This window comes from Didymella exigua (assembly GCF_010094145.1).
Source record: "Didymella exigua CBS 183.55 unplaced genomic scaffold M421scaffold_8, whole genome shotgun sequence".
NCBI lineage: Eukaryota > Fungi > Ascomycota > Dothideomycetes > Pleosporales > Didymellaceae > Didymella > Didymella exigua.
In genome coordinates, this window is record NW_022984782.1 from 253,610 (window position 1) to 275,217 (window position 21,608).

At 49.6% G+C, this 21,608-nt stretch overlaps 3 protein-coding genes across 3 annotated transcripts; 2 read left to right on the forward strand and 1 right to left on the reverse strand.

Moving 5' to 3' along the window:
* Nucleotides 1–436: 436 nt before the first annotated feature.
* Nucleotides 437–11,619, forward strand: M421DRAFT_99672 (DNA repair helicase; the record flags this gene model as incomplete). The annotated part of the gene is made up of 6 exons (XM_033598780.1): nt 437–1,462; nt 1,509–2,198; nt 2,245–2,415; nt 2,467–3,129; nt 9,789–10,881; nt 10,934–11,619. The coding sequence occupies 6 exons, from the start codon at nt 437–439 to the stop codon at nt 11,617–11,619; spliced, it is 4,329 nt and encodes a 1,442-aa protein (XP_033450565.1).
* Nucleotides 11,620–12,632: 1,013 nt separating this feature from the next.
* Nucleotides 12,633–13,315, forward strand: M421DRAFT_371378 (uncharacterized protein). Its single transcript, XM_033589752.1, has one exon. It carries the CDS (start codon nt 12,698–12,700, stop codon nt 13,121–13,123), a length of 426 nt encoding a protein of 141 aa, XP_033450566.1. The 5' UTR covers nt 12,633–12,697; the 3' UTR covers nt 13,124–13,315.
* On the reverse strand, nt 13,232–21,496 carry M421DRAFT_412379 (U3 snoRNP protein Utp20; the record flags this gene model as incomplete). Its single annotated transcript, XM_033590420.1, has 2 exons — nt 13,232–20,005; nt 20,055–21,496. 2 exons carry the CDS (start codon nt 21,494–21,496, stop codon nt 13,462–13,464), a joined length of 7,986 nt encoding a protein of 2,661 aa, XP_033450567.1. The 3' UTR covers nt 13,232–13,461.
* Nucleotides 21,497–21,608: the final 112 nt, after the last annotated feature.

The window sequence follows — 21,608 nt, forward strand, 5'->3', positions numbered from 1 at the left end:
TGGGCCTATGCGCTGAGTGGTAGTTGTTGATCTTGTGTCACAGCACGCCATATTCATGACGGATGACGCAGCATCTTTGATTGTCAACAACACAAGACCGTAAATGTCGATTGAAGAAAAAACATCGCAGAACTTGCGCACTCGAAAGCTGATTCTCGGTCAATGAATGGCTTTACGGAGGCGGATTTATAGACTCCAGACGTGTTGAGGACCTCAAACGACGCCCTTTAGGCTCGGCTCGCAGCAACGAAAATAGTATCATCGGAATCGATTTGCGCGAGTTTTGATAAAATGAGATATGCGACAAAGGTGCAAGAACGGACTTGCAATTCTGATGATGAAAGAGGTGGGGCAGTGTCGCGTGTTCCAGTGTCTTGGCAGCCGCGTCCACAGTGACTTTCGCCCTTGACGGAGAAGCCCACGCCCTCCTACAGCCATGAACAACACCGGTGTAGCACGGGACTTCCACCACCCATATGAGCCCTATGAAATCCAGCAACAGTTCATGAATGCGGTCTATGACTGTTTGGAGGATGGCAAAGTCGGTGTCTTTGAATCCCCGACTGGGACTGGCAAGTCTCTAAGTCTGATATGCGGCTCATTGACTTGGCTGCGTGATAACAAACGCCGAACCTTCGAGGACGGTTTCCAGGTTGTTGCAGCAAATGAAAATGATCCGCCCTGGATGCTAGAGCACGCTCGAAAGCAACGCAAGCAGGATGCATTTCAGCGCCGACAGGAGCTCAACGAACGCCTGGCAAAGATTAAAGCCAAGGAGAAACGTGCCAGAGAGCGCGCTGTTGGAGTCAATCAGGTCTACAAAAGGCAAAAAGTTGGTCTAGACAACGCTGATGATGAGGACGAAGAGGCACAATTTGCGCTCGACGACTATGAATCTGATCGCGAAAGCGCGAGTATTGCAAGGACCAGCAGGTTCGACAGCTCGGGCCTCTCCGCAGAGACTCAGGCGTTAATGGACAAGCTTGGCTACGTCACTGGTGAGGCGAAGACTGAAGACGGGCAGATGCTCGATGAGACGAAAATCTTCTTCTGTTCGCGAACGCATTCGCAACTGACACAATTTTCAAGCGAATTATCGAGAGTCAAGATGCCTCCTTCCATAAACATGGACGAAAACGATAGTAGCGATACCGTCGATGGGCTCACGGAAGATGTGAAACATCTGACTTTGGGGTCGCGGAAGAATCTTTGCATCAACCCCAAGGTCAGCCGTCTCGGTAACGCAATAGCCATCAACGAACGCTGTCTGGAGTTGCAGCAAAGTACAACCAGAGAAAGCAGATGTCCCTCTATGCCTACGAAAGAGAACGAAGCGCTATTAAACGACTTTCGAGACCATGCGCTCGCGAAGATTCGCGATATTGAGGATTTAGGCGTCCTCGGTAAAAGGCTGGGAGTCTGCCCATACTACGCTTCGAGACCGGCTATCAAGTTCTGCGAGGTATGATCAATCGTACACGTTGATACGATCCATTGCTGATTTTCAGATCGTCACGCTGCCATACCCGCTACTCCTGCAAAGTTCCGCGCGTGAGGCACTCGGCCTTTCCCTTAAGAACCACGTGGTCATCATAGACGAGGCACACAACCTGATGGACGCCATAGCTGGCATATACTCGGTTTCGGTGACCCTGCCTCAAGTGCGGCAGGCCCGGGGTCAGCTTACAGCATACCTACAGAAGTTTAGGAATCGACTCAAGGGGAAGAACCGCGTCTACGTTGCCCAGATCATTCGCATCCTAGATTCTATCATCGTGTACCTACAGTCGATCGCGTCCGATTCGAACTCGAGCGATGGCCTAGTTGATATGGTCTCTATCATGTCTGGAAAAGGCGTTGACCAGATCAACATCTTCAAACTCAACGCGTACCTCCAAGAAAGCAAGTTAGCACGGAAGGTTGATGGCTATACTGCATTTGCAGACGAGAAAAATGTGATCTCAAAGCGCAAAGACGAAGCAACTCACGCTCCACGGAATACTGTGCCGGTACTTATGCACGTTCAGGCGTTCCTTTTGTCATTGATGAATCCCTCCGCCGAAGGCCGCTTCTTTTACTCGAAGGAAGACGAGAACTACCTGACGCTGCGTTACATGCTTCTCGACCCCACATACCATTTCAAAGACATCGTCGAAGATGCAAGAGCAGTGATCCTCGCAGGAGGCACGATGTCTCCAGTAAGTACTATTCCCACACATACAATAATGTACTAACACTCTCAAGATGAGCGACTATGAACACCATCTGCTGCCGTACCTCGACCCTGGGAAGATACAGACACTATCTTGCGGTCACGTCATACCACCTTCCAATTTACTCGCAGCGCCAGTCACAACAGCCTCGAACGGCGTCGACTTCGACTTCACCTTTAAGGGTCGCAACAAGGAGAGCACCGTGAGTTTTTCACTACAATAGCCTTCAACACCACACTGACATTGCTCGAAGATTGTCAATCTCGGACATGCCATCGTTAGCATGTCTAGTAATATTCCTGATGGTGTAGTTGTTTTCTTCCCGAGTTATGCATATCTGGATACCTGCATTACATCGTGGAAACGTCTCCCCGCTCGGCCCCTGAAGGCCACTTTCTGGGATCAATTCACGCAAATCAAACCCATCTTCTTAGAGCAGCGGAGTGAACAGCATTTCGCAAGCAAATCTACTATATCAAAGGAGGCGACCGTGGACTCTGTGCTGACAGCGTATAGCATGGCTGTCGCATCAGGCAACGGCCGAGGCGCACTGTTGTTCGCTGTCATTGGCGGATCGCTGTCAGAGGGGATTAACTTCAGCGATACCTTGGGTCGCGGCGTCATCGTGGTCGGCTTACCCTTCCCCAACCCACACTCGGCGGAGTGGAAGGCAAAGATACAGTACATCACATCGAAGGAAAACGCAAGGGGTGGGAATGGCAAGGCTGCAGCAACGGACCACTACGAGAACGCTTGCATGCGCGCTGTGAATCAGTGCGTCGGCCGCGCGATTCGACACAAATGCGACTATGCGGCTATTATGATGCTGGACAAAAGATACGGCGGTGAGCGCATTCAGAACAAGCTGCCCAAGTGGATCAGAAGTAGCCTGATGACGAAAAGGAGTGTGATAGAGGTGGAGGAAGCGCTTAAAAAGTTTTTTGCAGTGGAAAGATGAATGCGGTAGTCTACATTGGTATGCGCTCAAACTCTAGATCATTGATCTGGAGCGAGAGGCGAAGTATGTTTGGGGACAAAATTGAGCAGCATCGAGACTGAAAGCGCACTGCATACTCAGCTACCCATACGACCGACTTCCTGTTGTCTACCTCGGACAGTCAGTCCACTTAGAGTAACAGAAGATGGCTACACCACATTAATATATTCTAATCGTTGCTTTACGATCGATACGGGTGCTAGAGCTTCAGCCTGCGGCAGACCCAGCGGCACTGATTCCGCAAGGTGAAACCCAGTTCGTTGGACGAGTTCCCCTGATAGTGTGAAAGTTATAGGCACATTAATACACCTGGAATGGTTGAATCCCAGATGCGAGGTTGATTGCGAAGGGCCTAGCTTACTCGTCACCATAGATTGCAATGCAGCCATTCGATAGTTGCAGGAAAGATCATCGACTCTGTGATATACAAAGCTGAGCCTCTCCCGGGCGTATTATCGATAGCGCTGAAAATCTTTACAGGTGAAAGTCCAGGGGACGTGCGACATTGAGCAGCCACGAGGCGACCAGCATCCTGCGAAATTGGGTCGATATCAGTACGTGGACCAGCTATCCTAAGGGCAGATCTTCAAAAGAAGTACTGCAGCGCACAGTAGTCCAAGACGACCCTGAAGTAAATGGCAAGTACCCTGCAGATGGCAGCTTTGAGGCTTGGTATTATAACATGGGTATTTCCGACATTGGACAAGCAGCCAGGGATGTTGGCCAGCTAGGCAGACTTGTGTTCTCAGGGCTCTGGCGATCAACACTCGACCACTGATGAGCGAAGGAACCTCATGTACACTCTAAGAACATTATGAAGTCCTTCTCTGCTACAGGACTGCACCTATTTAACCCTCCACCCGTCTACCTCTCTTACCCTTCCCCCTACCCCTCTCCTCCTCTCTCCCTACACGCACACACACACACACACACACACACACACACTCCCTCTCTCTCTCTTGGCACATAGATGCCTCAAAATGCAAGGAAATCACCCTAATGTACATACATCGCTCAGCCTCCCCAACTGGACGAGGAGCTGTAGTTTTGAAATGGTAGCAATACCCGCGCAGGCAAGAAATGCTTTCTAAGGTAGTGTGTTCGCACTGTAATTCCATAGCTTAGCACGTCGTATATGCCCTTCGGGAGGCGAGATGGTGGACTTTGTCCCTATTAACTAGACGTAAAATGAATACCAACCAACCAACCAACCTATTTAACCCTAGTGTCATCGTAGGTCGCTTTGAAAACAACGTAATCAAGCGACCTAACAGCAGCAACAGCAACACCTTAGTACTTACCGGTAGCGCAAGCGATTGGCGTAAGATTGAGCGATTGCTGCAAGAAGTAGCGATAGAAATAGACTCTGCACGCGATTCTCAAGCACAACAGCTGACACACACTATCCACACCATGAGCGTCAAGGTACATCTGCTAGAGCTCGAAAATAAGCAACTCTGAGGTGCTTTTGATAATAAGAAAAAGCGACGTCAACAAGGCAAAGCACTGCTGCTGGCGCCACTAGAGGACTACGCTGGTGGTGCTTTATTCTATAGTCCCTTGAAGGTGCAAACTGCTAGGGATAAACAACAACAACAACTAGACCTCAACGCAGCGCAATTGGCAGCGCAAAAAAGCGCAGCAGTGTTGCAGAAAGAGCAAGAAAGGCTTGCAAAAGAGCAGCTTGCAGAGGGGAGGCGTCAAGGGCGAGCCAGAGCAGCTAAGGCAGGGAAGGTCGAAGCTGCGCGCAAGGCTGAGCAGAAGGAGCAACTCAAAATCAATGGTGAGGTCAACAAGCAATTCCAACAAGACAAACAATTATCTAAAAAGAGTAAGAGGCTTAGCATCAAAGAGCCCACACGCTGAAAGAAGCCCTAAGCTGTTGTGGTCGATGCCAGAGCAGCTCCCCCACCCGCTGCTGTAACAACCACCCGCCGCAGCCGCGCTGTCAAATTGCCAGCTAATTTTGTATAAGTAGATGTACTCTAATAGGTGTCTGGAACACTCCACCAAAAAATCTCGTGATAATTGCTTTTGTGTGTGGCTCTACAGCTTCATTTGAGTGGTGTTGAGCAGGATGATTTTCGTGCACAGGCCCGGGGCGTGCACGGGGCGGTGAAACACGGTACCGTGTCCGTGCGCGCAATGCGCGGATTCGCGCTATGCGCCGAACCACCAAAACACCTCTATTATCTCAGCTCTACAACAACACAACGCAATGGGATTAGAAGAAGCGCTTGCAGAGTGTAATACTTTTGCACCTAGAGATAAGACCCCGTGGTCTAAAATAGCAGAAAAGCATGGTGTTGTGCGGTCAACGTTGACGCGCACGTGGAGGGGTGAGACGCGTTTGCGGGAAGAGCAGGCAATCGCACAACAGAAACTCACCCCACAACAAGAGAGATGATTGCCAATTTCGCGTCAGCAGTCGCCCAGGACCCAGTGAGCGAGAGCTGGGTCACCCGCTTCATTAACAAGTACTCTATCCATCTTATCTCTCAATACTCAATAGGTATGGACGCTGATCGCCACAACGCTGATTCCTACAGCAAGTATAAGCTGTACTTCAACTTACTGCAGCGTAAGATCGCTGAGTATAAGGTTAACGCTGAGCACACATACAATATAGATAAGAAGGGCTTTATAATAGGAGTTAACGTACCTCACAAGCGAGCTGATCACCCAAGCGAGCTGATCACTTTTACCAAGACCACACCAACACTGCACCTACTTTGCAACATTACAGCACACAACAACAATATACCACACTACACAGTACATTAAACTAATCTACAGTACTCTGTAACGTAGATTATCACCAAGCCAGCCATATCACTAAACTAGCCACTTTCTCTTAGCACAACCACCTTTTACCCTAATATAACATAACGTAGATTATCACCGAGCCGGCCATATCACCAAACTGGCCACTTTCTCTTAGCATGACCACCTTTTACCCTAACACAACATGCCTTAACAACAATAACTTCAGAATACTACTAGAGAAGGTAGAGTTATCCTTGCTATCTAGGCCTTCTATGCTAGCTAATTTCGCAGTATCTGCAGCGCTGCTAGAGCGTTGAATGTACCTTATTAGCAGGTCTCTAATTACCTTTATAATATTACGTTTTAACTAGACGTATGCGCTAATTGCTAGAAACTTACTATACTAGAGGAGCAGATAATTGTCTAGTATATACTTAACCTTAATTTGCAAGGATTTGCGCCCTAGCTATGTAAGGTGGCAGATATGGCTAATAAGATACTTAGTGTGCGTGGTGAAGAGCCTGTTAGCAAACTATAGGCTAGTGTAACGACTATGCACGAACACGACACGTGGCATAGCGCTCATAGCAGCTAGAGGCAAAGCTAGCTGGCTAACACTATTATTGTCTATATATATTATACTACGCAACAAATACTTGCTTAAGTATTCTTGTGCTTACCTTTTGGTATAGGCAGAGAAGTCACGTAGTATTGATTTCGAGGGCAGGGCGCCTACTCTGTTACAGCTAGCAGGCTTGTGACGCGTTTAGACAAGCTTAAAATAGCCTTTAATTAAGCTAAGGATAGACAGAGGATACTACAGGAAGATCCTAAGATAATTAGCGCGTAGTTTAAGCTAGTAGAGGATACTTAAGTTAAGTATAGTGTTTGTAACAATAATATACATAACTTTAATAAAACTAGGTTCTAGATAGGTGTTACTTTGTCTTTAAAGGTTGTAACAGGCTTAGAGAGACATGCTCGGCCAGAGCTTGTTCAGCCAGGTGATCGCGAGTGGGTTACCGTTATCCAGAGTATCTGCGCCGCTGGGTATGCAACCCTGCCTTTCATCATCTACAAAGGACGCGTCCACATCTCTGCCTAGTATAAGGAGATAGATATACCCTACAATTAGAAGCTCTTAGTCTCTAAGAACAGTTAGACAAATAATATGCTTAGCCTTAAGTAGTTAAAGCACTTTAATACACATATAAAGACGTGTTAGGTAGGAGTGTATAGGTTGCTTATCTTAGACAGCTATAAGAGCTATCTTAACTAGGAGTTTAAGGACTATTACCTAGAGAACTAAATCCTTACTCTCTAAAAACTACCTTACTTATTACACATCCTCTAGCTACTTAACATAGTCTATTTCTTACTATTAAAGCACAAGTACTCCTAATATATTTAAGACTTAGCACACTAATATATCTTCTATATTAATAAGGAAGGCTTCCTACTAGCCTTTAGGGACGTGTTCCTTAATATATTTACAAAGGTTAACTACTAAAAGGCCTTTAAGGTATTAGGGCTTATTCCTACTAATATATAGGTAGTGTTAGATTGCCTTAAAGTGTGGCTGCATACCCTACTAGTAGTACCTCTACCTAAAACGCTATAGCAATCTAAGATGCTAAGCAATACGCACAAGTTTAGGTCTTAATCTAAGCTTGTAAGCAACTCCTTCTAATAATTACTAAGTGTAGCACAAGAGGGGTTCTTAAAGCTTGTAAAAGGGGCTGAAGAGATGCTGCACAAAAACGTCCTTATTAAGGCCCGCGTGCAAGAGCTTAAAGAGCAATTAGCAGTAATAACTAAGAGAAAATCGCGTAAGAGAAAGCAGATTCAGCATAGTGGCACACTTGAGTATGGCCCAGCAGCATCGCGGGTAGCTGCTGAGGCGTGTGTAGCAGCTCAGCCGTCTAAGAAGACTTGGGGTAGAGGTGGTTAACTAGGAGCTTAGTCAACTATTTAGCGCTGTAGGAACTGCAGCAAAACTAGACATAACGCACAAACGTGCTAGGAGGGTGCAGAAATATCTTCTAAATCTAATATAAGCACATAGTATACTAGGTTACTATTTAATAGTAAGTAGTTGTAGTTATAGTAACTTGTGTTAGTTGTGCTAAGAGAAAATGGCTAGTTTGGTGATATGGCTGGCTTGGTGATAATCTATGTTACTACTAAGTCTCCTCTTTAAAATAAGCTATTAAATCATATTATAGGCCTATTAATAGAATAGTTATTAAGCATAGAAGGTTTTAAGCTTAATATTCCTTACTAAGACACTAAGTTAAGATTCTTTGCTAGGGCTCTAGTAGCCTAAATATTAGAAAATACAAGAATATTATTCAAGAATAGTAGGTAGTAAACTAAGAATTTTACGCCTAGGCCTGCCTGTTCTGCAGTGTGTGCTTGTTAGCAGGTGCTTTGTTGTGTGCTGTTGCAGCTGCTACGTCGTGTGCTGTTGCAGCTGCAGCTGATGTAATGTGTGCTGGCGCAGCTGCAGCTGCTAAGGTGTGCTGTCGCAACTTTAAAACACAAACCTTCAACAAACAAACCTTCAACGCTCTATAACTTGCGTTGCAGTAGGCCTATAATAATAATTTCTTGCTTATTTTAAAGCTACAATTTCACTCTATCTGTACGTGAAATTTTGCAATTTTTAAATATTTAATGCTAGTGCTAGCAGAACTAAGGGTAGCTATGCAACAACGTTGCAACGTTGTTTTAAGTTTATTAAATATAGGCACTTAGCGTTTTAGCTGTTAGCAATATTAGCGCGAAATTAGGGCTGTTAGGCGCAAATTAGGGCCGTTGGGGCTGTTGAACGGCCGTTGCACGACCATGCCACAACTGTCAGCAACGGCCAGTCTGGGCCGGATTTCGAAAAACTTTTCCCGATGTACTAATCCTTAACAGCTATAGCTCCTATGTAATAATAGACTTTATTAGGTACTGTAATTAGAACAAGATACTCCTAGCTATCCTAGTAGAGTAGAGAAATCACGCTCTAATAAGAGGACTAAACAACAGAACTAGAAGGCAGAAGAACTTAAAAAAGCAGAGATGTTAAAGCTCAGGCACGCTAACAAGCTGTACAATGAGAAGATTGCTTAGGAGAGGCGTGAACAGCGGGCAAGGGAGAAGGAGGAGCGTGAGCAAGTTAGAGCTGAGAAGGCCGAGGAAGCAGCCAAACGCAAGACTTAAAGAGAGCGTGATAAACAAGCTCGCGACGCTGAAAAGGCTGTACAATTGCCCTAAAGAGACAAGCGCAAAGCTTTAGCAGCTCCTGCAACAAAAATACCAAAGAAGCGTTGTACTGTGGCCACAGTACGTGGTGTTGTTGCTGCAGAGCCTCCTGCGGCACCTCGCACCCACACCACCCACAGCGGCAGAACAGCAACTCTATATAATTAATTTGTATGAGAGAATATCGTCAAATAGGTCTATAGAATAATCCACCAAATTTTCTCACGATAATAGCTATTTTATGTGGCTCTATAGCCTCAAGTTTGGTGATGCGCATTAGGGGGGTTCGGCGCATTGCGCGCACGGACACGGTAGGTAGTTTCGACACGTCGTCGGGTCTCACCTCCGTCGATCTGCATCGTGTCTTCCTACCTTCACAATCAATTCGATCGGTTTCTTCCATCTCTGTAACTTTCTGGAGTCATATCAATCACCAGTAATCATGGTACTTGCTTGAAATCGCGCTTTGGACGAAGAGCTTGAGCAGAAGGTGTACGCGTGGTCATCTTCTGAGCCGGCATCTGGGCTGACTTGGAATGGCTTCATCATGGCGCGCGCAGAACGGCGAACGGCGAGGCGCATATGCAACAGTCACACAGGCTGATGAACCTGGTGTAGAGTTGATAGCGTATGGGGAAGAGCTAGAATACGAAGACCCCCGGGACCACGATATCCAAAGCGCGGTGTACCTGGGATCCAAGCCGACGCCAGAGGACTTTCTGTTCCTACCACGTGTCGCTGACAAGTTGCCGTATGGTGCCTTCCTTGTTGCCATTGTGGAGCTCTGCGAGCGTTTTGCGTACTATGGACTGGCCGGTCCTTTCCAAAACTACATGGCCAACTCTTACCACGACGCCAATGGCTTGCCAGGAGCTCTGGGACTGAGTCAATCGCGAGCGACAGCTTTGTCCAACTTCTTCCAATTCTGGTGTTATGTTACGCCCATTCTAGGCGCTGTGGTGGCCGACCAGTACCTTGGTCGGTATCTCACGATCAAATACTTCAGCATCGTCTACATGGCCGGCATCGCCGTTCTGTTTGTCACAAGTCTCCCGTGGAGCATTGAGCGCGGTGCAGCATTCCCGGGCCTCTTGGTAGCAATGGTGATCATTGGTCTTGGAACAGGCGGGATTAAGAGCAACGTCAGCCCATTAATTGCAGAGCAAGTACGCAGCACAAGCGCATTCGTTGAGACGAGAAAAGAAGGAAAGCGAGTGATCGTCGACCCGGAGATTACAGTACAGCGTATCTACATGATCTACTACATGTGCATCAACGTAGGATCCGTCTCAGCCGTTGCCACTACCCTACTGGAGCTGCATGTTGGGTTCTGGAGCGCCTACTTGCTGCCCTTGATTATGTTCTGTGTTGGATATACAGTTCTAGTCCGAGGTAAAGACCGATATATCATCAAACCACCCCAAGGAGGTGTCATCGGTAGCTGTCTCCGAGCGCTTTGGATCGCTGCTCGTAACGGATTCGAAATTGAGAAGGCGCGACCATCTGCACAGCGAAAGCAGTCGCACACGATCTCGTGGGATGACAATTTCATTGATGAACTAAAGACCGCATTGATGGCATGCAAAGTCTTTGTCTTCTTTCCCATCTACTGGGTCACATACTCGCAGATGATGAACAACTTTGTCTCGCAAGGCATGTATTGACAGCATCTTGTGGCTGTTGGAAGCTAACAAATCGTCTGCAGCCGGTCAAATGCAACTGCATGGCCTACCAAACGACATTCTACCGAACATCGATCCTATCACCATCATCTTGCTGGTACCTGTCATGGACCGCTTCATTTATCCCTTCATCCGCACAAGGCTGCATCTCGCCTTTACACCGATGACGCGCATCACGCTTGGGTTCTTCGTCGCTTCTGCGGCTATGCTTTACGCTGGAGGTCTGCAGTCGTTCATCTACAACGCTCCCCCATGTTACTCGTATCCATCAAATTGCGATACTGGTAGTATTGGTGACGGCAAATTTGAACCCAACGAAATACATGTCGCATGGCAGACGCCAGCTTATGTTCTCATTGCGCTGAGCGAGATCTTGGCGAGCATCACCGGACTGGAATTGGCGTATGCGAAAGCACCAGAGAACATGAAGAGCTTCATCATGAGTCTGTTCCTCCTGACAAGCGCCGGAGGTAGTGCGCTGGGCATACTTATCGCTCCGCTGGCGAGAGATCCGTACTTGCAGTGGCTGTACTTTGGACTGGCGAGCGCAGCAGCCATTACAGGCTATGTCTTTCATTGCACGTTCAAAAATGGTGTAGACGATGGCGCTGCGAAGAAAATCGAGCGTGCTGAGGAGTTCGAGCTGATGCGCAGAGGCCGCGTTGACGACGACGAGGAAGAGTTGGAGCCCATCTCTAAGGCTGTGTGAACAGCAAGGTTTTTTGCGACACTGCCAGCAACAATTCGCAATGTCTGTCTGCTAGGTGGCGCTTAGGTCAGGGCATCTGTGGCGGCTGACTGCAGAAAGCGACAAGGCTGAGACCGACTTGGCCCAGCGCGAGTTCATGTGAAATGCGAAGGGACCATATCTGGCTTTTCACAGAGCCGCAGTTTCTCTGAAAAGATTCCGGATTTGGTGTCGCAATTTGAGAGAGACCTGCAGGAGGTGGTGGCCGTGCTCTTTGGCAAGGCTGGGAGGTGTGTGGGGGCGAACATCTTGCCTTTTGTATCGGCCCGCTGTCTACGCAAAGCTTAAACCTACCTTTGGTCGGTCAAACTTGCTGCGTAGAACATGCACATATGGCTCCATGCGCATGGTGGAGCAAAGTGCCCTTTCAGACTAGGCCTAAAAGTGTGCTTCTGTTCAACCGAGCTGGAACACAATGGCTGCATCTCAGGTTGACTTCTGCGTTCAGGCCTAACATTAGCTCAGTGTGAGGCGGGCTCATTGAGGTGGTGTGGTCGACGCAGCGTACAGGAGTAAACGGCCCCCGTTATCGTCGATGAACTGCAGGATCTCCAAGAGTATAAGGATACGTAAAGTGGATGGTATAACCGCTGTACTTCAGGGTGCTCGCAAATCTTTTCTGGCCATTTCCTCTATTCGACATTGCTTAGATCGGTTGTCTTGGACTGTTCGAAAACATGGGTCAAAACTTCACTCGATTCGAGGTCGAGTTCGAATGTAGAGATAAGAATGTCTCGGCTGACTGTGGGATCGAACGGACGCCAACAGGGAGTCCCGTAAACTTGACCAATGTCGTAGGCATGCAACGCAGAGATTTCGAACCAAACGGGGATATCGCTGGTATCGGCGTATTTGCGAATCCCACAACCCCTCACGACTTATAGCCTTCATGTCAATATCGTGCTTCTCCTTGGGCATATTTCACTCAACAAGCATCATATATCTTCCAGCTCTTCGACAGTGAGATTATCTTCAGAGACCATCTGGACCACTCATACTAGGTCTCTAAAGACCGTGCCGTCCACCCAATCTCTCTACAATGGCAATAACCACCGCCGTAGTCGCACTACCTCACCCACCCCTCCTTAGCAGCACTGCCTCCTTAGTACACGCGTTCATGGAATGGCTCACAAACTCGTACTACATCAGCCCCGCGCCATTGGACTCGGTACTATCTCGCTTCCTCACGTGCTCTGCTTCCCAAAAGCCCACTGTCACGAGGGGTGGAACCGAGACCGATAAGTATACGCAGCAGGAAGTCGAAGCCGCAAAAGAGCTAGCGATGATACCCGAATGGTTCACGCACTTGTTCAACACCGGCGTTTTCCCCGTAGCCAGCCTTAATATCCCGACTGTGACATCTGTAGCTCTGAAAATCATTTTCTCGAGGGACTGCCCAAAGACAGGATCTTGTAACAAGCAGGGCTGGCTTTTGCGGTGGGGCATTACGCGTTTATGCCACTAATAGCGCCCATTATAAGTGCTTTGATCGGCATGGCTGCTTGTAGACGGAAGGGAGAGGGGTTGGAAGTTGACGAGAGAGGGGAGGGCAATAGCATGGATCGGGCAGTGGATTTGGTGACGCAAGGTGCGGATGAGCACTGTAGATGTTAGGGCATAGGGGTATTTCGCATGGGGCGTCGTTCACACTCTCACTCTTATCAAGTAACGGGAAGGGCACATGGGCATTGGCCGGGTATCTTCTCATTGCTATTGCAACAGACAACAACTGTGCTTTCCTCTAAACGCCACCAATGCACCAACACCTTCAAATGCGACAGAACGCAGTCCCTCACACTTACACTACCACCCCCTCCTCTGCCCGCGATGCTCAGCCCCCCTCTCTTTCCTCTTAACCCTCTTAACATCATTCCTCCTTTTCTTCTCTCTCCCCCACTTCTCCGGATCCGCAACTGCCTCGACCTTCCTCTTCCTGCGCCGTTCCTCCCTCCTTTCTCGAACAGCTCTCTGTACATCGCCCATAATCTTGAGATACTCCTGCGTGCCCATACGTTTCTGCAGCGTATTCATAATCTCGCGTGCCTTGTCGATGAGCGATTTATACAGCTCATTGGGCTCGTTCAGCGAGGTCGACGACGCGTTGGTGTGGGCGCGGGGAATCGTTGTTGCAGGGTCGACGAGCGTGTTTAGTGTGGTGAGGAGGTGTGGGAGTGAGGTTGTGAGCGGCTCAAGCGGGAACTTGGCGGCCATTGTTTCGAGGAGATTCATGATAGCGGTCTTTGCATTCATGGAACTGGTCTCGCGGCGGACGATGCCAGATAGGCGAATCATTAGGCGGTGGATGGCTGCTGGTGGTGTCTTTTTCGTGGTTTCGGCGTTTTCATCCGAGGATGCATCATCATCTGCACCATTTGCTTGGGGCGCTTCTTCTGTCTCTTCTTCCTCATCTGCGTTGTGCCATTGCCACTTTGCGTCGTTGACTGCCAGACATCTCGCCAAGAAGGCAATGTTCTTGACACTCTGAGTGCACAGCTGCTCTGATACCTCAGGATTGAGCAAGTTCCTTAGCGACGCGTTGGTGAGCTGTATCATGTTCTGCTCTGCTAGCTGCAAACCACCAGACCCCTTGAGAGGCAGTTCGCCCAGGCCAACATCTTTGTTAGTAATGGCAAGATGGGCGAAATACGTGCCCATCAGCTCAGCAGCCTTGAGCTTGACCCACGCATGTGGATAAGATACGCTGGCTTGGACTGCAGTCCATAGGCTCACCTTGTCAGCGGAGAGCATGGTATCTTGATACTTCTTGCAAATTTTCGAGACGAGCGTGAGGGAGTAGTAGAGTAGCTCCCAGTCATCATCATTACACCGTGCCAGAGATTCGTCGACCGTCGAGTCAAGTCCGTTGAGCACGTGCATCAGCTCCTTCGGCTCTTCGTCTTCGATTTCTAGAGCCTCGAAGTAGAAACCCCAGACTTGAATGCCGAGACGCTTCAAGCCGGTGTTATCGTCTTGCTCAAGCCAACCTTTTAGATCAGCTGTGAAGTTCTGCAGCCGCTTCTCGCTCGCATGCTGGAAGAGTCGCTTGACAAGTAGACTGGCAAGTTCTCGGCACTTGCTCGAGTCATCATTCGCGAGAGTATTGATTAAAGGTAAGAAGATCATGCCGTGGTACTCATACTGAGCTTTCTCCAGGAACCTGGGTAGGGCCTTTGTGATGATGAGATCCAGAGCTTCCATAACAGACTGACGACCCTCGACATGCTCGTAACGCAAGTTCTTGAGCAGGAACTCCATGGACTTCTTGAAACGCTTCTCGCTTTGCGTGTACGATGTCAGGAATTGGAAGTAGTGGCTGCGAGCGAGATCTCTGGCGGATTTTGTCTGGTTGGTGACCATCATCTCTGCAACTTTATCCATCGCCTCATAGACTTCGGGCACGTCAATGTGACGACTCATGACAGCTTTCAAGAATGCGAAGCTGACACCTTGGCGGTCAAGCTCATCAAGATCAGGCAGCAGACGCTTGATCAAGTGGCCGACATCTCGCTCGCGAATGACCACATTAGGTCTCTCACGAAGCACAGCCGCGACTAGCTTGAGCGACGCTTGAGCAAGTTCAGTGTTGGAGGAGTGTGCACCCTTGATAGCTCGTACGGCCTCATCGATGTAAACCGGGCAATTTTCATCCATCTCTTTCATGTCCACTTTGACGATGGCAGTGAGCAGACGAACGGCTGAGACTTGAACTTCTTCCTGTCCTTGGACCATGGCGTCTCCGATGATGGGTAGGAAACCCGCCAGGTTCTGCGGTGTCTGGAGATCGTCATGCTTGCGCAGCACAGTTCTGAGGATGTCCATGCTGAAGCGTGTCATCTTGTAGATGTAAGAAGATGTTGATAGGCGCGCACCGGATTTGGCGGCCCCTCTCCTGTTGACCAGGAAACGTTTTAGCTTGGGGTCTGTCTTGTCCCCCTTGGCTGTTGTCGCGCTCGCTCTGTACACCTCCTGAATTAGCTCGTAGCAGAAGACCAGAATATCTCGGTTGTTAACTGTTGGGTTCTGCAAGATGCCCAAGCCAATGCGACGGAGCAGTTCGTCAATCTTCGATACCATCTTTGCATTGATTCGCTCCAGAAGCAGTGACTTGATGGGATTCACCAGCTTGATGAGATGGGCAGGTGTGCTGGATCGAGATATGATGTCCATCGTATCAAAGCTCTTGCTGCTCTTGACTTCCTTCATCTTGCTGATGTATTCCTCGGCATCTTTCTCTTGACCAGTCACACCAAAAGTGTCATCCATAACGATGTCGACGATGTCGGCGACGCAGTAGTCAAGATCACCAGGTTTCAATTGGCTCGCGAGTTGAACCAAAATGTAGTGAAGAGTGTATGAGAACACGTGTAGCTGGTAGCCACGCTGGAGAGCAGTCCGTAGAGCCTTGAGGATGAAGCCGACGTAGCTTGGTCCAGTAAGTACTGCGATTTCGGCAAGGGTCTTGCGAGCCTGGTCACGACTTTCCTGGGTGCGACTCTTGAGGATATGGCAGATATCGAGGAGGACACCAGGAAGTCGTCCCTCGATCTCAGTAGACGGGAGGACAAGGAGCACCTTTGTCAGCGCCACTGCGACAGGCACACGCAGACTAGTAGTAGCCTCGTCCTTCTTGTGCAGAAAAGCTGTCAAGTCTGGCAGGACATTATTGACAAGGTCCTTTGTCAACTTCTCTTGTTGCGGAAGCGTCTTCGACAGCGTGGAAACAGATGTGTCGACATCCATCGCATCTGCACCCGCCTCTGCGGCTTCTTCAGTTGCGTCATCATCATTCGCTGCCGGCTGTGAGGCTGTGACGTACCCCTTCTTTCTACCAGCCTGGTTGAGGCCATCCATTAAACCACCGATCAATCGTACGATGGCTTTCTGCATATCTTCTTTGCTGGTCAAGTAGCCAATGTAGCGCTTGAGAAGAGACCTAAACTGCGGCCACTCAAGCCACTCAACCAGAGCAGCAAGGGTACGGATTGTCTCTCCAGCAAGGTTATCGGCGCTGTCGTCGTCCGCTTTATTGAAGACAAAGTGCTCAAGCAGCGGCAACAGGACATGATATGTGTTGCCTGGCTGCAAGTGCGAAGCGTTGGCAGCCAGACGGCGAAGGGCTCGCAATCTACGGTGACCCTGAATGTGCAAGATGTTGGTGAAGAATGAGGCCTCCTCATCGTCCGAGACAAGGACGAACAGGTCAGCTACCGGTGACCAATCGCGATGAACCTTGACCAACTGTTCAGTGACCACCAAGAACTCGATTCTCACGAGCTCGGACTGCTCGCGCATACCGTGCTGTATCCCAGGGATGATCGCAGTTGAGATGAATTCCTTAAAGTCATCGCCCTGCGATACCTCGATGAATCGGCGAAGTGTAGCGGATGCGTTCACACGGATACTCAATTCATCGTTGTCTTTAATGAAGTAGAGCATGTTGTGAACAATAGGCTTCCATTGCATCAAGGACAATGACTTGTAGCCCTGGTCGTTGATCTGATTGAAGGCTTGTGAGCGACGCTCGAAGTCAGGCTCGTCCAACCTGCCTGTTGCGAAGGAATTGAGGTCCTGACAGAGCTTTGCAATGCCTGCCAGCTCTTCTCTATTCTCTGATAGATCCTGAACGACATCGCAAAGTACAGTGCGTGCAGCCCTGTCCTGAAAGAAAGCGAACATCGGGGAGACAGCATTGTAGATGCCATCGAACAGCTCGTCCAAGCTCTCAATATCGCAACGTTGGATGAACTCGTGAAGGATCTTGAGCAGACCAAGCTTCGTTCTTGGGTTGACTCGTTTCGATGGTTGGCGAATAAGGAATGTCGCAATCTCGATCATGCTACGGGACTCGGTCGAACCAATGACGTGAGGTGCAAGTTCTGCAACAGCCAAGACTCCTGATTCGAGGACTTCTTTGCTTGGGCTCTTACGGAGAAGGCCGCCAACGCTAGCCAAAATGGCGTTCGAGTATGGCTGGATAATATCCGTGTAGACACGGTTCCTCTGAATCTTCGCATCCACCGATGATGAATCCGCATCGTTAGCGACAAGTGAGATAATGTTGCGCACAATCTCGTCCAGAACAAACTGCTTTACGTCGTCTTTGGCGGACGGTACATCCAGGATGTCGAGGGTCTTGATCAGAATAGCCTTATTATATTCAACAAGGAAGGGTGCCGTTGACGTGGTCTTTGACCACGACGCGAATAGTCGAAGTAGACCAGAGATGGATTGAGCAGTCTCAATAGGCAATTGGCCCAGTCTTGGCTCGACCAGCTCCTTGACAATCGGCGACGTGTAAGGGTTCCAGTGGAATTCGGGGCAGCTCTCAAATAGCCTAGCCAAAGATTGTAGAGCACGTTGACGAACGGTCCTGAGCAATGAAACTTGGAACTTGTGGCTGTCATCGTTTTCTGCCTCCTCGGTCGATGCAGCAGTGTGCAAGTCTCGAGACGCCTTGACAAGGCAGTACATGAGTGGATCTACAACATCGGCAGTAAACGGTGTGAAAGTCGACTTGAAGGTGCTGAGCAGGTCATCGAGCATATTCAGCATACCGACCTGCTTGCGCGTGTCGATTAGATCCTTGCGCAGCAGATCCTCATCGAGCGCACCACTTTTGAGGATTGATGCGCCGCTCAGCGGACCGAAGGCGATGCTCAGGAATTGATGAATCGCATCGTCTCCAAACCTGTTCTTCAGCCCGATGAATACGCTCTTCCTCTTTGATTCCAGACCTCGCTTGCCAGCAATCACCTTGCCGTACAGCAATCGGAGGATGATGGGCAGAACGTCAGCAAGATCGTTGTCTAGGATCTTGCCTTCGCTGAGGAAGATCGGTAGCTCGTCCCGGAAACGCTGGTCGTCGAGTAAACCAAGCAAATCTTCTTGATACGGTGTTACTGCGCGATCCTTCCACGTGAGGAGCGCTTGAAGTGCGGCTTTCTGGATCTCGACATCACCGTTGCTGAGCAGAGACAACAGAGCATCCCGAACCTCGCTAGACCGGAACAACACCTTTGGGTTGTTGAACTTCGAGAAGACAGTCAGCATTGCTTTCTGGTCTTTGCGGTTCCATCGCTGTTGTGTGGGCTCGGGCACATCGTCGTTGGTATCCTCGTTCCCGCTTTCAGGAACTGGCAGGTCCAGGGCCCAATCCAGCAGTACAGGCACGAGCATACGCGAACGCTTCTCGGCCACTTGCGGTATTGCGTTTAGCAAACGCAGCGCTTGTGTCCTACTGAAGGCGTTGATGAAGGGAATTTGCGGATGCTTCTCATCGAACATTGACTCGAGCTTGTCGTCGATATCATACGATAGCTCCTGGTTGTTGGCAACGAGATCCTGTAGTTGAAACACGTTTGTGCATTCAAACTCGTTCGCGTACCGCTTGGTCTTAGTATCTTTCGTGAGGCCGCTCGCAGAGCTCTCCGAAGACTCTGGTTCCCCTAGCCAGGCAAGAGCAATTTGCGAGATGAACGCTTCGCCTTCTCTGGTGTCGCACATAGTTTTCAACGCTGCGCAGGTGTCGGCCCAAGCTGACGCCATTCTCACATGTAGCAAACCGAAGCAGAAGGTGGGTATCATCTCGCCCACCCACTCGTCAGCGCGGACATCGTGATAGAGCTTCCCCAATTGACCAATGCGCATCGAGATTGACCTCTGGTTTTCAAGATCAAGTGGTGTCTGCTCGATCATCATGGCAACAGAGATGATGTGGCGCAGTTCCTCACTCTTTCCTGCGATGATGTCCAAGATGTAGATTGCAGTTAATCTCAGCTCATGAGATGGCGAGCCCAAACATCGCATGAGTTCGCGCTTCAGAGGTTCCATATGAGGACCAGTTGTCAGTATGATCTGTTTTTTTTTCTGCATCAAAGCAAGGAGCGCCTTCCAGAACGATAGTGAGTGCGCATACACTGGCGTTGCTTGACATAGCGTAGGCCACAAGCTAAGGGCAAAGTTCTGGTCATCCACAGACTTGTCCACCAGGTACTGAAAGCCCTTGCCAGTGCCGAATATGTTAGTCTTGCGAGTGTTATCGGTCGAGTCTACCTTGGCGGATGTGTCAAGCAGCTCTTTAAGTTCCTCCCAGATGCGTCGTGTCTTGTCTTCGGGAACGGCCAATATCTCCAAGGCATCGAGCAGTGCGTTGCAGTGGTATGTCGACTTAATCCGCTGCTCTTCGTCGGACTGCACTTTAAAAAGTTCACGGAACGGGCTGTCGAGAAGCGTTTGCCAGCGGTCTGAAGCCCGTACGACACCAGCTGTTATGGTGCCGCTTTGATACAGTTGCGGGAGAATGATGCAGAGCTCTGGCCCGTGTTCGTGCGCTTTCTGTGCAACGAAGCTGAGATATGTTAGAAGTATATTTAGGCCTGTGATTCTGCGATACTGACCGCTTGAAGTATGGGAGCAAGAGGGCCTTGAACTTTTCTGCGCCGAGTTCCGCAAACGTATTGCAGAAAGGCAGAAAGTACTGGTCCCATGATCCCTTAGCGAGCCCTTCCAGTAGCTTTTCGTAGGGTATCGCAGAATCGAGGGCACAGTACTGGAATACCACGGTAGTTGCTGATAAAAGGTCCCAAGCTTCGGCAGATTCGAGGTTCGCGGGGTCGTTCACACTGCTTAGAACATGTTCCAAAGCAGAAAGTACGGGCTTCCAGTCCGCAATGCGGGTACCCTTTCTCACACCGCAAACTATGAAGAGCAGTCGAGATGATAGCGCAGCGTACTCCGGGCTTGCCGAAACGGTTTGTGCTAATATGACGTCGAGGAGCGGCCTGAAGTTCTCGGAGTCTGTATGATGGATGACCGCAGTGACAACTCCCACGAGGACGGGCTCGAGTGGCGGCGACTGCAGAGACGCATAGTCTTCGTGATATGCTTCAGCCAGGAGAGCCTGGAGGATTGCTGTTGCGCTTGAATGTGTGCCTCGTTGTATGCCCTTCAGCGAGTCTGCCAGCAGGAACATGATGCCCTGCTGAAACTCTTGATCCTTCTCATTATCCTGTAGTTCCTTCAGCTGCTCCGCGATATGCCTGACTATCAAGTTCAGAGGTGTCCTGTCTCGGTGGTGTCCGGCTCCGGCCTTGCGGACGAGGAAGCTGAGCGACTCGGCGGCGAAGCGTGCGATGAAAGCCTTCTGGTGTGCGCGGCCTAGTAGAGGCGAAATCAGATCGAACGTCGGTCTCAGATCTGGTACCAAGAGTCTAGACAGGTACTTGAACAGCCATGCCAGACACGTGAAACTCCATTCAATGACTTCAATCTCTGCATGTGTGGACGCCAGATGCGTCACAGCCCTGACTACCCTCTCGAAGTGCTTCTCGAACTGTTCGCCCAGATCGTGTGCAAGGTGTGCCATCAGGCTCAGCAGCGGCTCCATGCTGAACTTGTCGCCCTTTTCTATGAACTCGACCATAAGGTCGATAATGCGGTCGCTGTGATGGAGCACCTGTGGAAGGCTGTCACATAGCGCCGACACCTTGCGAGAGAAATGTACAAAATTCTCGGCCAGACAGAGCTCCTTCCACTCCAAGAAAGAGTCTCGGAAGTACGAGAAGGTCGCCTCGAGTTCGGCATCGTCGATGATGGTATTGCGGCCGCGGCGAACGGGCTCGATTTTGATATCCGCAATGCGCTGCGAAAAGCCCTTAAAGCGGTGGTTGCGGGTCGAGGCCGTGCCGCCTTTCGTATGTTTCGGTGCGCGGGCTCTCGAGATCTTCGAGGACGGCTTCGAGGACGGCTTCGAGGACGGCTTCGAGGACGGCTTCGAGGACGACCTCGCGTCCGATTTTGTGGAGGATTTGCCAGTTGCGCCCCGCGACATTGCTGGCATATTGTGTGTGAGATTTGCGACTGCTGAAGTCTGGGTGGCTGCTCTTTCCTCGAGCTCCACTGAATTTCTTCACTAGCGGCTGCCACTTTTTGGACGCTCGGACGTTTTGTTG

What these genes read in the sequence shown, in the direction of transcription:
- M421DRAFT_371378 (XM_033589752.1), top strand. Translation starts at nt 12,698, where the DNA reads ATGGCAATAACCACCGCCGTAGTCGCACTACCTCACCCACCCCTCCTT.